The sequence below is a fragment of the Lagopus leucura genome, unplaced genomic scaffold (genome assembly GCF_019238085.1).
Source record: "Lagopus leucura isolate 7727_CA_CO unplaced genomic scaffold, USGS_WTPT01 60197-0_obj-0_obj, whole genome shotgun sequence".
Lineage (NCBI taxonomy): Eukaryota > Metazoa > Chordata > Aves > Galliformes > Phasianidae > Lagopus > Lagopus leucura.
The window spans coordinates 1-16,877 of NW_024967291.1; the positions used below are offsets into that span (position 1 = coordinate 1).

Here is a 16,877-nt window from a genome sequence, read left to right on the forward strand (position 1 = left end):
TTGGAAGAGTCCTTGAAGATCATAGAAGGTAGAAGGACAAAATGGTTGGGTTGGATGGGTCCTTATAGATAACAGAGCCATAGAGTGGTCGAGTTGGAAGGGACCTTACAGACTACAGAACCACAGGACGGTTGGGTTGGAAGGAACCCCAAAGCCCCCAGCCAGTGCTCTGGTCTTACACCCAAGGCCCTCAGAGGTGACTCCTACAGCAAGGCAAGTTGCAGCCACTGTTCCAGGACAGCTTCTGGCCACCTCCTCCCCAGACACCACCAGCCCATGCAGACGGAGGGTGTGGTGCATGCACGATCCTTACCCAGGGGGTCTGTGGGAGTGCCTTTGAAGATGATGCGGTACGTGGTGAGGAAGATGGCTCCTTCCGCAGGGAGAAGAGGTGGACCACCAATATTCCCCCCGGCGGCCTCCTCCCTCCCGTCGGGCATGAGGTACACACGCAGCCCCTCCATCACACACTCCTCACCCACCAACAGGTTGGGGCGCAGCAGCTTTGGCTACAGGGGTGTAAAACGAGGAGTTTAGGTTTCTGAAGACTGGTAGAACAGCACCAGAACGTTCCCCCGAAGCGTCGCACGTCAGGTCAGTACCTTCTGGATGGGAGGAAGCCTCTTGCTCTCCCTGTGCACAGCATCCAGTGTCTCTATGTGCATCTGCACGATATCTGTGGACAAACACGCAGTCAGAGACCATGAGCTGTCCCACAGATCACCCAGGCTCCACCTCTTGGCATCCCCACTGCCTCTTCCAGAGCCCCTCCTGTACAGCCCCCGCAGCTGATGGGGACCCCCAGTGGAACCACGCGGCCACCCAGCCCCAGCACTGCTGCAGGGCCCATTACCAGGGATCATGACGTGCAGCCCCTTCAGGTGCTCGTTGGTGACTCCGCTCTCAGTGCACACTTTGTCCACGAAGCGGTTGATGAACCGCACCACGTAGTTGGCCACATCTGAGCTTTCAGCATCCTCAAATCCACTTTCCGTGTCGTAGCTCTCGGCCACGCTGCCAGCGATGCTGCCGTGCAGGAGAGAGCAGTTAGCTCAGAGTGCTCCTCTCCGTTGCCATAACCCAGAGCAGGAGGGCCCTGCCTACGCAGGAGAGCCCAGGGGAGACCCCTCCCTTGAGATGAACCCAAACCCAAAGGAGCTTCCACTCCTGCCCTGGGCAGTGCAACTTTCACCGATCCCAACTCGAAGCCAAATAATCTGGATGCTCCAAGGAGCCCCAAGTCCCCAGATTGGGCTGCTCCGCTCCCCCTGCAGTCCTCCAGCCCTCCTGACCTGTTGGTGACAAAGCTGTTGCTGACGCTCTCCACATCCCCCAGCCCGGAGCTGCGCAGCAGGCGGTTCTTGCTGGTGTCCAGAGGCAGCAGCAGGTAGCTCATGCGGTTGGCATAGTGGATGGCCTGGCTGAAAACTGTGCTCTCCTCCTTTTGGATCAGTTCCTGCTGCTTCTCTCGGCTCATGGTGGGCCACAGCCTCAGCTGCTCTGATGCTATCTCAAGGGCAGACCTGGCTTCTTGGGGTTCCTCCGCGCCCTCCTGAAGGAGATGGAACGAATGTCAGAGGTCTGCATGGACAGGAGAGCTGCTGGCCTTCACAGGGCTCTCCCAGTGCCAGGATGCAGTCCCTTGGGCTGCTTCCAGCACCCCATCCATCCCACGGACATCAAGGGAGAGCTGCCCCCACGCAGCTGCTCTGCAGGAACCCGGCTGCCCCCACTCACCTCATCTGTGTGGTTCTCCTCACTGCTGTCCAGGTACAAGGCTCGGATGTGGTTCTGCACATCACTGTAGAACATAGCTTCCCAGAACTGGATGTTGGTCCACACCACGTGCTCCTGCACACAGCTGTAGGCAAACTGCGTGATGCCTGGGCTCAGTTTCTGAGGAAGCAGAAGAGGGACAGAAGAGTTTTATCTGAATGCAGTCCTTGTGCCAGCCTCTCCTCTCCAGATCATTCTTGCTCTCTCCTGCTGCTGGGAAAGGCAGCACGCCCTTGGACACGCAGGAGGGACATCAGCACCACAGTTCCTCCAAGGAGTCCTTGCAAACACTTCTCAGGTTTGCTCAGCACCTACCCTGAGGGCCCAGGAGAGCCTCATGCTACAGATGCTTTCTAGAAGGCAGAATCTTATCAAGCATTACAATGTGCTGCTCGGGGCTGTGGTGGAGTCCCCATCCCTGCAGACATTTAAGGGACGTGCAGACACAGCACTAAGGGACGCTGTTTTGTGATGGGACTTGGTAGGTCAGCTCAGTGGTTGGATTTGATAATACAGAAGGGTTTTTCTAACCTAGATAACTGTAATCTCAGCCCAGCCTGACGGATACATGAGTGCATCCCCAGTCCTAAGCAGCTTTTCCCCAGGTGTTTCAGCTCGGCCAAGCTTGTGCATGGCTGAAAGATACTGGGCAGAATTTCATGCCCCAAGAAGCATCGAGGGGACAATCTGCCCCTAACCCAGTCTCTGCAGCCTCCAAGGAGTTCTGAGGCTGTGAGGGCCACACCAGACACCAGGACACTGCAGATACTCACTCGACAGAAAGCGGTGACCAGCGGCAGGAGCGCGGCTGCAATCCCATGCTCATCCATGGCCGTGCAGTCCTGGGGAAAAGAGCAGAGCTTACAGGAGGATCCACTTCAGGATGGCCAGGTCTGCTCCCACTCCCACCCCACAATTTCTCCCACACTGGGTGATGCTCTCCTTCCCTACCTGCAAGCAGCAGTTCATCATACGGACGATGAAGTCGAACTGCTGGTGGTCCAGCACGGCACGGTTCTGCTGCACGTGCAGATTCAGCTCCTGGGTCAGGCAATGCCGGGCTGCTCGGCCTTTCATGGCACGCAGCACAGCAGGGAACAACTGCACGGAAAGATGGGGAGCAGATGAGCTCCTGAAGTCAGAGTCAGCCCACAGGGAGAGGTGCAGGAGGGGCACCTCGCCCTGGCTGTGTTGGCTGACACTGTGCTGTCACACATGGATCAAAGCAGCGTGATAAACAGCATCTGGGCAGCTGTAGCACAGCCCCAGAGCTCCAGGGTCAGCCACCTCCACAGGATAGACCCTGCAGTGGGGTGAGCAGCCAGGAACCCAGGGACACAAGAAGGAGGAACAGTGCTCAGAGGACAAGTGAGCACGGAAACAGAGCTGCCCAGCAGAGGTCTGGATAGAAGCAAGGAATGCCATGGAGGAGAAGCATTCTTCTGCCCGCTTCTCGGGAGCCCTCCTCACCTTTTTGGCTTCTAACATCTTGTTCTCAAAGACATAGGAGATGCAGTTCCGAACCACCTCCAGGCGGCGGGCGCTGTTGGCCAAGGCGTTGCCATTTCGCTCCATGATGGCTGCTGGAGAGAGAAGCGATGCGGTTCAGGCAGGGCAGGGTCGCAGCCCAGGGAGTAGAAGAATGGGTGTCCCAATGCTCCACACAGGCAGTGCTGTGGGAGGACGCTGAAGGGATTTCAGCAGTCCTCTCATGCTGGTTGGTGGAGCTGAGGGACCTCTGAGCAGCCAGAAGGGGAGAGGCTAACGGGGACAGTGATGTTGAGATGATGGCACTACCCTAAAGTACAAGGGCAAGAATAGAGTCCTGTACCTGGGGAGGAACAACTACAGCATCGGGACAGATTGGGGCTGAGCCGCTGCAAAAGGGCTCTGTAGAGAAGAACCTGGGGGTCCAACAGGCTGACCAACGACTGACCACACGCTGATCATGAGCCAGCAGTATGCCCTGGTGGCTCAGAAGGCCAACGCGTGGCACAGAAGATGGCCAGCAGGGCAGGGAGGTGCTCCTGCCTTCTGCTCTCCACTGGGGGGCACATCTGCAGCACTGCACCCAGTGAGGAACTCCCCAGTTCCAGGCAGACTGGGAAGAGAGAGAGCCCAGCTCAGGGTGCAGAGATGATGGGGGTCTGGAGCAGCTCCTGCTGGGGACAGGCTGAGAGCCTTGGGGCTGTGAGCATGGAGAAGTACGAGGTGGGTCTGAGCACACGTACCAATGGGGGGGCCTGAAGGAACCATGCACTTCTTCTCTGCTTTCACAGCTGGAGGAGCTGTCTGTAGCTTGGCTGTGGCCTGATCGATGATCCACTGCACTGTGCCCTCATCCAAACGTGGGAAGGGCTTCTGGTGCAGGCGCAGATGACAGCCTTCCGTGGGCTTCTGCACTTTGTGCATGGTCACGGCGGGGTATGGGTTCTCCTGGCACAGCAAACAGAGTTTCTTTTCAGCCACGAGGAAGTCGTGCATCATCCCGCAGGCTCGCAGGGGCATCTCTCAGCAGCCTGTGTTCCTTTCCTCTCCCAGCAGCACTTTGCAGCCTCCAGAACCTAGCAGTGCTGAGGGCAGGCTGTCAGCTCACAGTACCATCATACTCTGCTCTCAGGAGCCGCAGGGACAGCACGCTGAGCACACAGCAAAGAGCAAAAAGCACTCAGGAGCTCAGGGCTGGGATGGCTAAAGGCATCTTAGGCCAGTCAGCACGGGCAGCAGCTGCTCCAGAACAAGGGGAAGGAAGTGCCTAATGCCCAGACCACCAAAAACAGGAATACCTCCACTCAGGAAGCGAGGGAGAGGCTGAAACCAGGCAGACACCCTGGGGTCCAGCAGCAGTTTCCATAACAGTGTTTCCAGCACCAGTTACAGTAACATGAGTGGAGGAAGGACAGATGGACATGGGCTCTCAGCCAGGTTCTCCCAACCCTCCCGTCAGAGCAGGTTCCCCTCCTGCACTCACATTTTTGTAAAGTTTCTCTGCCAGCTCCTTAATGTGCCGCAATATTTTCTGCTTGTTCCCCTCTTCTGCACGCATGCGCTTCACTTCATAAGCAACAAGCTGGAAGAAGAGATGGGTGAGAGGAGCAGCTGCCTGCTGGGCAGGATCCAGCATCCTACGATTCCCTGGCTCCATCCCCAGCAGCCTCCATCCCCAGTAGCCTCCACCCCCATCCCCAGCAGCCTCCATCCCCAGCAGTCTCCATCCTTCATCCTCAGCAGCCCCCATCCCCAGCAGCCTCCATCCCTCATCCCCAGCAGCCTCCATTCTTCACCCTCAGCAGCCCCCATCCCCCATCCTCGGCAGCCTCCATCCCCAGCAGCCTCCATCCTTCATCCTCAGTCGCCTCCATCCCCAGCAGCCTTCATCCCCAGCAGCCCCCATCCCCCATCCCCAACAGCCCCCATCCCCAATCCCCAGCAGCCTCCATCCTCCATCTCCAGCAGCCTCCATCCCCAGCAGCCTCCACCCCCCATCCCCAGCAGCCCCCATTCACCATCCTCAGCAGCCCCCAACCCCAGAGGAGCGCTCACCTCATCGAAGAGGTCGATGGAGCGGTACGGAGCTCCCCTCTCTGTCACAAAGCCAGCAAAGGCCATGCCCTCCAGCACCTTGGTAAGGAAGTCATCTTCCGTCAGCCCCCTCTGCCCCAGGAAGGCTGCCTGCAAGAGGGAAGCGTGGTACCATCAGGACAGGAGCTGATGCCATGGCCACGCTGAGCTTGCATCCCTCTGCTCCCGTTGCCTTCTGCTGAGTTAGATTTCCTCCACAGAACCCCAACACCTCCCATGTTTTGCTCCTCTCCTGCCTTGGCTTTGCCAACAGCCCCAAGGCGCTGCTGTTTCCTCTCCCCGGGTCTTGCTTCCTGTCTCCAGGCATGGGGAAAAGCCGTGTCTCAGCCCAGGAGGCACACAGCCCCAGCTGCACTGTGCTCGGGCATAAACAGGGAAATGGCATCTGACCCACATACGACCTTGGGACACTCAAGGACAAACAAGGGATGCAGGTGGAGCTGGCAGTGGTGCAGAAATCACCTGCTGGAAGCACAGGACTTCACTTGCAGACACAGCTATATTTATGCGACCCTTTCCACGCATTCTCTCTCCCTGACCTCAGTGCAAACCCACTTCCAAAAGAGTCATCCCACGGCCACGCAGGGCAGTGTGAAGAGCTGTTCTATGGTGTGGCCACGAGGCCCTGGAGCAGAGAAGCTGCTCCATGCTGGCCTCCTCCTCCCAGCACCAATGCTGGGAGCAGGGCCAGGCCCATGCCCACATCCAGGCCGTACCTTGTGGAAGCGGATGACGGGCTCAGGATGGATGCGGATGATGTGCAGACACCAACGGTAGCCCTGCAGCAGCTGTGCAAACAAGCGGAGGAAGACAGCCCGGATCTCCTTGTCCTGTGCAAAGGGACGGACAGTGCAGTCAGGAGGACAAAGGGACCACAGGGCAAAGGGATCACATTCACGTGTCAGCATCAGCCTCTGCTGAACAGGGCAGGAAACTCAGGGACCTTCTAAAGAACAGAGGAGGTGGGAGATAGATCTCCAGTGCTCCCCCCTTGCCAGCATCTCTGAGACCACATGCATGCAGGAAGGAGCTCTTGTAGCCCTGCAAGGAGCTCTTGTAGCCCTGCGGCCACTTGTGAAGCTCCCATCCCAGAGCAGGGTGCTGGATGCCTGGCAGAGATGGCAGCCTTGTGCCTGGGCTCTCTGCTTCTCGAGGCCCTGTGTGCGGCCCCATTTCACCCACCTGCATTTTGAGAGATGAAGCAGAAATCGTAGAAGGGGGGAATGCCAGATCTGCCACCTCCAGCTCTGGGTCCAAGACCTGCAGAAAGGCACAAGGCACATTCAGGCCCTGGGGATCTGTGCTCACACGAAGCTGCATTCCCCAGAAGCTCAGCAGGACCCACAGGTGTGTTCTTAGGGACCCATGGACAGACTTGAAGCAATCGGTAGCTATGGGAAAGGCTTCTGCCATGCCAGGGGCTGCCCACAGCCAGGCAGAGTGTGCTGAGGCCCTGACACAGCCTGCCCTGAGAGCAGCACGGATGCCCCATCCCAGCAGGTGCAAAGGATGGGGCCCTGAGCAGCCTGAGCTGGTGGGGGGCACCCAGACCATGGCAGAACTGGGGCTTTGCAGTCCCTTCCCACACTACCATTCTACAATTCTATGACTCTGATTCTCTCCAGCTGCTGTTTGGCTGCACTGTCCCAGCACCCGCTCTGCAGGGCCAGCAGGCTGGGAATGCTCTCACTGCCAGCAAATCAACATCAAGGCTGCAGCTGTTTCCTGCCCTGATTCCCAGAAACCTTTGGCAGATGAACCCTACAGCACAGCCATGCACCGGAGGTCACCATGGCTAACAGGATGACCATGAGGCAGCACTGTGCCCTGGTGGCCAGGGAGGCCAATGGCATTGTGGTTGATCAACAGTTGACCAACGGTTGACCAAAAGCTGACCAGGAACCAGCAGTGTGCCTTGGTGGCCAAGAAGGACAACGGGACCCTGGAATGCATTACAAAGAGGTGCTTTAAAGTTGCTCTGTGGAGGACTTGGGTGTTCAACAGTTGATCAGTGGTTGACCACACATTGATCATGAGCCAGCAGTGTGCTTTGGTGGCCAGGAAAGATAATGGGAGCCCAGGGTGCATTGCATAGAGCATGGCCAACAGGACAGGGAGCTCCTCCCTTCTGCTCTGCCCTGGGGAGGGCACAGCTGCAGCACATCCAGTGCTGAGCTTCCCAGTTCAACACAGGAACTGCTGGGAGAGCCCAGCTGTGGCACTTACCATGGAGAGGGCTTCACGGGTCTGCTGAAGGAGAGGCTCAGGGAGCAGGGAGATGTGCACACACTCAGGGACATTCACTGTGCCCCCATCCAGGTCGGCGATAACAACATCCAGCTGAAAGGGGCGAGACAGGAGTGAGACAGTGCCAAGCCACAGCCCACCACCTCCTGCTGGTAATGGTGAGCTAACAGAGAAACAACCCAGCCAAAGAGAGGGGATGTGGGGAACAACAATCTGTCTCCTCTCTGCCCACTGCAAGCTCAAGCATTCCAGCCCTCAGCAGCTATTTTCTCTTGTCTATTAAATATGCAAACACTTGTGATACATGAACTGTAAGGGGTTCCCATCACTGCCTGCTGTGGAGACCACAAGCTGGGTGAGCTCTCACAGGGAACACACTGACATCAGCCCCAGCACAGACTCCTTCCCGCTTCACCAGAATGGCGCTGTTCAGTTTGCTCAGAAGGTTGCACAAAAGCTTGTTTCAGTTGAGATCAGGCTCATTACGCTTTCATTTCATTCAGTTTCTACACTGAAGTCTGTCAGGCTGAAGTGCCAGCACAGCTTCTTGGACCAGCGCTGCCAGCTGAGCTTCAAAATCAAATCCTCAGTTAACCCAGCTGCTGTGGCACGGAACGGAGACCTGACCCAGGCAGAGCAGCCCCAGCCAGCGTGGAGCACAGCCTGAGCTGGCAGCCAGCACAGCACCATGAGCATGAGCTGAGAGCTCAGCTGCTGCCTGAAGCAGGGCTTGGGATGTGGCTGCTCACATCAGGACGTGTTGGGGGCTGAGCTGCTGCAAAGGAGCTGTGCAGGGAAAGACCTGGGGATCCTGGTGGACAGCAAGGCTGACCATGAGCCAGCAGTGTGCCCTGGTGGCCCAGAGGGCCAATGGGACCCTTGGCTGCTCTGCACAGAGTGTGGCCAGCAGGGCAGGGAGGTGCTCCTGCCCTCTGCTCTGCACTGGGGGGCACAGCTGCAGCACTGTGTCCAGTGTGGGGCTCCCCAGTTGCAGGCAGGCTGGGAACTGCTGATAGAGCCCAGCTGAGGGTGCAGAGATGGGGGAAGCCTGGAGCAGCTCCTGCTGGGGACAGGCTGAGAGCTCCAGGGCTGTGGACATGGAGGAGAGAAGGCTGAGGGGGTCTGAGCAGAGCTGGTGGATATCTGAAGGGTTGGAGGTGAGGAGGAAGGGGCTGGGCTGTGTTTGGTGGTGCCCAGCACCAGGACAAGGGGCAGCGGGCGCAGACTGGAGCCCAGGGAGTTGTGTGTGAGTGTGAGGAAGAGCTGTGTGCTGTGAGGGTGGCAGAGCCCTGGCACAGCTGCCCAGAGAGGTGGGGGAGTCTCCTTCTGTGCAGAGATCCAAACCTGCCTGGACACCGCGTACAGCTGCTGGGGCGAGCTGCATGGGGGCACTGCACTGGGGGAGCTGCACACCCCCATGGCTCTGAGTTCTGTGGTCCCACTGCTTCCCTTGCTGCCAGCTCATGGGGTCTCACCAGCTCCTGTGTCTCCGACTGGAAGATGGAGTGGACCCCGATAATGAAGGGTGTCGGCGTGCTCAGTACCTCCAGGAGCTGTGCAGGCAGGATGGGTACGTACGTGAAACTGCAACAAGAGATGAGCGTTGCTGCAGCCAGCTGAGCCCTGCCAGGACCTAGCATCTGCTCCCTGCCCTCCTGGGGGAGCACAGCCCAACAGCACGCCCTCAGCGCTCTCCTGCTCACCAACACTCTTCCATCCCAACCACTCTGTCATTCCACGGTTCTGTGATCTTTAAGGATCCTTCCAGCCCAACCATCCAGTAGCTCTATGATCTATAAGGTCCCTTCCAACCCACCCACTCCGTGGCTCAATGATGCACTGGCACACAGAAAAGGCTCCAGGGAAGGAGCTCTGAGAGCCACGCACATCCTTTACAGCCCACCCTGCACCAGCAATGTGTACAGCACAAATAATTACTGCCCAGGTAATTATGGAGAAAGGGGTGTTAGGTAGCCCAGTGCCCCAACTCAGTCTGAGGCTTGAAGCTCCTCTCTCACCTGTACTTAAGGGGGAACATAAGTGCAAGGAGAGCCCGGCAGGCATCGGTGAGCCGCTGGTAGCTGCTGGAGAGAAACAGGATCTTGTGCTCAGTGAGCGCTGCACAGAAGAGATACAGCACATTGGTGATGCCTGGGGAGAAGGGAGAGAGCAGTGCTCAGAAAGAGGGTTCCCCTCCTGTGCTCCAGGACAGATACTCACAACCTGTTCCTCATCTCCACATCCTGCACAGCAGAGGAGCTGACACCCTCCAGGGGGGCACCTGTGGTGCCCATCCCTTGGAAAGGCACTTGGAGGCCTGAAGGAGCTGATATGCAGGAGGAAGGCAGCTCTGTACAGAGACAGCGATGGGACACGGGGGAATGGCTTTAAACTGGAAGAGGGGAAATGGGGTCAGATATGGGGGAAATGTTTCACCCAGAGGTGATGCAGCCCTGGTGCTGCTGCCCCATCACTGGAGGTGCCCAGGGCTTTGGATGGGGCCCTGAGCAGCCTGAGCTTGGAGGAGGGGGATCCAGCCCAGGGCAGGGGTAGAGCTGAGAGGTCCCTTCCAACCCAACCATTTCATGGCTCAGTGATCTATAAGGTCCCTTCCAATCCAATGATGACCCCATGATCTGTAAGGACCTTTTCAACCCAGCTGCTCTATGGCTCTATGATCTACAAGGTCCCTTCCATCCCAGGCCGTGCTGTGATTCAGTGATTCTCTGCCTCTGCACACTGCTTGCACACTGCTGCCCCTTGCAGGAGGGCAGAGCCAGGGTAGCTCTCTCCAATGCTGTGCAATTGGAGCTGAGCCCTGGGCTGCTTTTGGCACTGGACCCACTGGCAAGGAGGTGTGGGGAAAAGTCTCACCGAGCTGCCGGAAGAGCAGAGCCACGCTGCAGCTGCTGACGGGAAGAGAGTCATTGATGGGTGTCTGGATCACCTGCCTGTCCCCTGCCCCCAGCGAGATCGTCCGCTGCAAGAAAATGCAGGAGGTGATGGGGTGGCATTCAGCAAGGGGCCAGCATGAGGACCCAGGACCACAGTGCCCAAGAAACAGCTCCGTGCCCCCCAGGACAGGGCTGGAGCACAGCAGGCACAGCCTCATCTCTTCTTCTCCTGGGCAGTTTTTCTCCAAACCACAGCACTGGGATGCCTGCAGGTCCTCGGCCTCTCTCCAGAGGCACGAGGGCAGCGTCACATCAATGAGCACTTCTCCAGGGCTGTGCTGCTCTGCAGTAGGTTTGGCCATGTGCCCCATCTCCCCGCTCAGCCCTGTGGGCTCAGGGGGCTGCTCCCAATAAAGGCTTCTGGCCGGGCAGAGCCAGCACCCTGAGCTGCACCCGAGCAGCAAGCCGAGCCTCCTAACCATGGGGAAGCAATGCCATGGGGCAGGAACCAGCCCCGTGGATGTGGCAGCACCAGAGCTGCTTGCACGACCCTTCCACAGGAAGAAGAGAAGGGGCTAACGAGGACACAGACCCCAGAAAGAAAAGGTGTGCGTACCGCTGCTTCGTCGTCCGCGTCAGGCTGAGATAGAGACAGACAAAGATAGCACAGTCGGTTAGAAAGGCACAAACACAGCTGGATGAGGGGGGACAGAGGCACAAAGCGGGGAGCAGAGCTCTCAGAGGAGGAGAGGTGCACACAGACAAAGCAAAGCAGCCACCACCACACTGAGAAAGAGCGTTTGGACACAGCGGGGGCAGAGGGAAAGCACAGGGAGGGGAGCGCCACCAACACACCGTCCTCCCCGCAGCGTGCTGTGTGTCCCCGTGGCACAGATGGATCCTGCCAGAACGGGAAGGTGACAAATGGCAGTGGCCAAAGCACAGCTCACTGCCTTCTTCCTGCTGTGTGCGGGCTCCAGCTGGGAGGAACCAGATGGGGTGGGATGTTGTTGGGTGCCCGCACCCAGCCAGGCATGGCCATGGGCTCAGCTGTGGCTCGCCTGCTTCTCCAGAGCACCAGGTGTGACTGGCAGCCAGCCCCAGGGCCAGCACTGCTCCAGGGGCACGAGGTCAGCCTGAGAGCATAGCCTGTGCCCGGCACAAAACACCCAAACCAACAGCCTGCATGGGGACAGGGAGCAAAAACCCCCTTGGGGTCACAGGGCTCGGCAGTGGGGAGAGCCTCTGCCTGCAGGCACAGAGCTGCAGTGCTGCCTTTGGCTGAGTGCAGGGACACATGCCACCTCTGCAGCTGCTTTCCAAGTGTTAGTGTGGCAGAACAACTCCAGAGGGGCTGTGCTGCTGTCTTCAAACATCTTCTGTGAGAGGGTCTGCCTGGGAGCTGCCCACCTCTCCCATCTCCATCACTCACCCACCTGCTGCCCTCCTGGAATGGGAGCACCTTCCACAGCAGAACCAGAAGCTACCAAACCTCATTTTGTGCCTTCTTTTCCAGGAGTCAGGTATGATATCTAAGTGGGAACTCATCTACTGTGCTGCTTTAATGTTTAATGCTCAGAAAGCTTGGGAAGTTTGGACAGAGGGGTGTGAAAAAGCATCAATGTCTTCAAGATGGGAGCTCGCTCAGTTCTGCTCCTCTGTTTCAGAACTACTTGAACAGTGGAACACATGCCACTGGTTCCAAGTGCTCTGAAGACACAGCCAATGTTTCATCCATTTACCCATGCCCCAGATGCCCTTCCTATTAAGTCTGTTCTCAAACCTTGGGACCACAGACATGCACAGCCTGTGCCTGTTGACCCAGAGCAATGTTCTGTGTGCTCAGATGGGCCCAAGAAGAGCAGCGGGAAACTCTCTGATGCAGGGAGACCACAGACCACAGCAGGGATTTGCACAGCATGAACTGATCTACGCAGCTCCTGGGGGGGTGGAGGGGGAAGGAACAAAGCTGCTGACCCACGGCGAGGTGCTCTCAGCTGCCCCAGAGGCTGAGCTGCTCCAGGTGATGGAGCTGCATTGTTCTGCTCTACAGCACTTGGAAAGGTGCTGCCTGCACAAGCCAGGCCCTGCCAGCAGCAGGGCATGCAGCAATCCCCCAGCAGCTGGTGCAGTGAGCTGCTGCCTGCAGGAGGGTCAGGCAGGCAGGAGCAGAACGCAGCCACGCAGCATGGCTCTGCCCCATGCCATGGGGCTGGGAACGAGGCAGTGCAGGGAGGCTGCGGGCACCCACCTGGGCTCCACCGGTGATGGGGATGGTGCATGTCAGCAGGTTCCCAATGACATTCTCCAGGGACACGTTCAGCCCGTCCACATAGATGGTGTAGATCAAGCCCAGGCTGTTCTGCAGAGGGAAGCACAGCGTGGCTGAGCGTCGCTGCGGGAGGCAGCCACCTCCTGGTCCCCAGTAGCACCACCCTGCCCAGTGCCTGTCCCCAAGAAGGAGCTCAGCCCATGGTTCTTGGCTGCAGTGCTTCAGGTCTTCCCTCCAACCTCTCCCCCTGAGCCCTTCCCAGCAGGGATGGGGTATACAGCACGCACTCTGCTTCCAGCCAGCAACACTGACCTTCCCTGCCATCCCCACCAGGTCACCATGAGCAGAGGGAGGTTCCTGGTCCCTGCACGTCTGCATCAGGTCCCACTCAAAGCCTCAAACATAGGGCATGAAGGAAGGAACCATTTCTCCCTGAGGGTTGGGCACTGATTCTTCTGCACTGGGAGCGAGCATCGGCACCAGCACAGGATGCATCACAGGGCAGTGTCCAGCAGCACGTCCTCTGCGCCATGGATTGGCTGCTGGAACCACCCCAGTCAATCAAGAATTTGAGCAATCTGTCTTCAAGGAATCCCTTTTTCTCTTCAAACCATCTCCCCACATCAGCAAGAAATCACAGAATCACACAACCATTTGAAGATTTGAAAAGACCCCTGAGAACACCCAGCTTGATCCCAGCCCACCTCCCATGTGCTCACTGACCCCAAGTGCCCCAAGCTGGTGAAGTCATATGGGCTGGGAACCACTGCCATGCAGAGAACAAACCTCTGCAGGAAATGTCTTTCTCTTGCAATAAACCAGATGACCCAATTTCAGCCAAAATCATCCCCAAGCACGAGCTGTTTTCCCCCACAGCAGCCTGGCTCACCTGGCTTTGCCCTCCAACCCCAAACTAGTTGTGCATGTCAGAGAATCTCAGCTTTGTGGAGGCAAACCCCAACCAGACGTGGCGATGCCACACAATGAACTGCTCACAACAAGGGAAATGGACTCACGATCCAAGATCTCTGCTGCTCACATGTTCCTCTGTCGGTCTCACTGATCTCACTTGCTGCTTTGTGACCCCCTATCAGCCAACATGGGCCCAACTCATCGTCAGACACCTCCCAGTAACCCCCACCGTCAGTACAAGCTGGGAGATGGAAGGAGCACTGCATCCAGATGGGGAATGCTCAGCACAGCAGAGACACCGACCTGGTGGCTTTCAGAGGGCCCTTCCAGCCCCAACCATTCTGTGACTCTACAAAGGTCCTCTCCAACTCAACCCATTCCATGATTCCATGAGTCTACAAAGGTCCCTTCCAAACCAAAACATTCCATGATTCTGCGATTCTACCTACACACAGCACTGTGTTATGGTTCAGTGCCAGAGCACTGGCACAGGCTGCCCAGAGGACAAGCAGCCTCCATCCCTGGAGGTCAGGTTGGGTATTGGGAACATTTCTTCCCCAAACACCAGTCAAGGACTGGTACAGACTGCCCAGGGCAGTGGAGGAGTCCCCATCCCTAGGGGCATTCAAGGAACGTGGGGATGTGGCACATGGGGATAGTGGGCACAGTGGGGGTGGGTTGGGGTTGGACTTGGTGATCTCAGAGCTCTTCTCCAACCTGAATGGTTCTGTAATTCTCTGATCTCTAACCCCCACCTGGAAGTGGTCCTTGGCACCCCTCTCCAGCTGCCCTGTGCCTGAGCTGGGGTGGGAGCAGCCGTCCCCATAGGATGTCCCTTTGGTGTTCTAGAAAGCCTGGAGTTTGCAGCTTTAGGCTGAAGATTGGAGCATCCTGTGAAGCCTGACATTTGTAACAGCTCTAGGCTGAAGAATGGGTGACATTATTCCCTGACAGTCCTTCTCAATCCCACTGGTGGCTGAACATCCTGATGGAGCACCCCACGCTGGGGCAGGCTGAGAGCAAGAGCTCCAAGCAGCTGCCCAGAAGCAATACCCCACAGTGGGAGGGAAACAAGGAGAATGGGGAGAAGTGTGATGGAGCTCTCCTCCTCCACATGAGGTGCTCACCCAGCACCCAAGCTGGCAGCAAATCTTCTGTATGCCCCAGATGGACTCCTCCTTTGGATCCCTCGCACCACAAGCACAGGGCAAGGCAGCTGGTGCCACCTGCAAGCAGCACATGCCCTCCCAGACCTGTCACAGCCACATAACACAGTGAGCTGGGAGAAAACAAAGGTGGCAGAGATAAAGGTCCCCAAAGGAACGGGCTGTTCTTCACGGGTGTTGCATTCACAGAATTGGGTGGCTGTGCTGTTCTGCAATGCTGGGTGCGGAGTCGGCCCCGTGCTGAGCTTCCAGCTGCTCCCAGCGCTACCAGCTCCATGCTGGGGCTGCTCACTGCCTCTCCTTGCCCCACACACTTACCCTGAACACCTCAGCGTGGTCCAGCCTTGACACCAGCACCAGGCTCTTGGGAGCAAAGAGCTGTGCCGGTTGGACAGGAGAAGCCGATTCCTCTTCCTCCTCTTCTCCATTCCTGGGGTGGCTTTGAGGCTGTGGTGACACAGATATCAGCCCAAACTAAGGCACAGACACCCTTCCCAATCCTTCATCCCAGGTTCTTCCACCAAGGGGACACCCAGAGAAGCCCCCACCCCTTCCCCAGCCCCACACCCGCTGTACCTGCGCGCTCTCCACAGCCTCCCAGAAGGTGAAGCAGGCGCAGTAGTGCCTCTCTGAGTTGATGTCGGTCAGCACGGCCACGAAGAAGGTGGGGGGGTTCCTCTCTGTGAAGAGCTGCCAACCGCTGGGCTGGCAGAACTGCGAGACAGGGCAGGGGATGGGGGTCAGCACTGTGGGCTGCACATCGCCCCATGCCCTTCCTTTGCTGCAGGAAGAGTAGGGCTGAGGCTAAAGCATCGGTATGTTAGCAACTTTATTTCTCTTAAATCCAAACACAGCCCCACGTTAACCTCAGGGAGTAGAGTTAATCCAGCCCAAAGCAGGGCACGATGCTCCGGGAGGTGGCACTCCTCGCATTGCCAACGCAGCCCCGCAGTGCTTCACTGCTTCCTGGGGACTTCCCGAGTAATTCCAGCCCCAGAACTCCTCACGTGGTTTCCAAATCTCAAGGGATTTTCCTGCCCTTCCCCTTCTCAGCATCTGCATTGGGTTGGTGAGCGCTGGAAAATTCCCTGATGTTCTCAGGGCTCCACGGAAAGAGCAGAAAAACTCAGCGGTTTCTGAGCGCAGGGCGACAGAAGGGAGGTTGAAAACAGGGCAGCGGGGACAGGATGACCCCAACGTCAGCTCCAGCCCTCAGTGAGTGAAGCAGTTTCTAAGCTACTGTAGTTCTGCAACCTTTGCCTGCTCTCCATTCCCCCTCATCACACTCCATGTGCTCCAGGACATACATCCAGCTCCACTCCAACATAACAGGGCAGCCCCACTGCCACAAACCTGTAGTGCTGCATGGGGTTGCTGTGGCCCAAGTGTCACATCTCTCATTTGGCCTCACTGACTTCTACACAACGTTGATCCCACCTATCCAGATCCTTCTGCCAAACCACCACAGAATCCCTGAACATGGAAGGGACCCACTGAGTCCAACTCCTCGCTCCACCCAACCCCAATGTCTCAGAGCACTGTTCAAATGCTCCCTGAGCTCTGTCATTTTGGGGCCATGCCCACTGCCCACTGGGAAACCTGTTCCATGCCCACCGCCTTCTGGTGCAGAACCTTTCCTTAACCCCCACCTGGTCCTCTCCTGACACGGCTCCAAGCCTTCAGGAAAGATAAGTGATGGCTCAGTGCTCCCCCTGGAAGATGGGCACAACTCTGTGGAAGACAAGAGCAGCATTCCCAGAACCAACACTACAGAACCCAAACCATTTTGTGACTCCATGAAGGTCCCTTCCAACTCAACCCATCCTGTGATCCTATAAAGGTCCCTTTCAACTCAACACACGTTCTGTGATCCTATGAAGATCCTTTCCAATGCAAATCATTCTATGATTCCATGAAGGTCCCTTCCAACTCAAATCATTCCATCATTTCATGAACATCCCTTCCAATTCAGAACATTCTGTGATTCCATGAAGGTCCCTTCCAACCCAAACCATTCTGTAATCCTAT

At 57.4% G+C, this 16,877-nt stretch overlaps 1 protein-coding gene across 1 annotated transcript; it reads right to left on the bottom strand.

The window, feature by feature from the left end:
• Nucleotides 1-270: 270 nt before the first annotated feature.
• LOC122193038 (myotubularin-related protein 5-like) lies at nucleotides 271-15,630 on the bottom strand (the record flags this gene model as incomplete). The annotated part of the gene is made up of 20 exons (XM_042893739.1): nucleotides 271-509; nucleotides 603-676; nucleotides 854-1,026; nucleotides 1,293-1,552; nucleotides 1,738-1,896; nucleotides 2,550-2,618; nucleotides 2,728-2,877; nucleotides 3,247-3,359; nucleotides 4,008-4,212; nucleotides 4,748-4,846; nucleotides 5,320-5,448; nucleotides 6,075-6,188; nucleotides 6,541-6,618; nucleotides 7,585-7,698; nucleotides 9,081-9,189; nucleotides 9,624-9,756; nucleotides 10,480-10,585; nucleotides 12,751-12,861; nucleotides 15,168-15,296; nucleotides 15,426-15,630. Coding segments are annotated over 20 exons (2,769 nt in total), but the record flags the coding sequence as incomplete, so codon positions are not given.
• Between the last annotated feature and the right edge of the window lie 1,247 nt (nucleotides 15,631-16,877).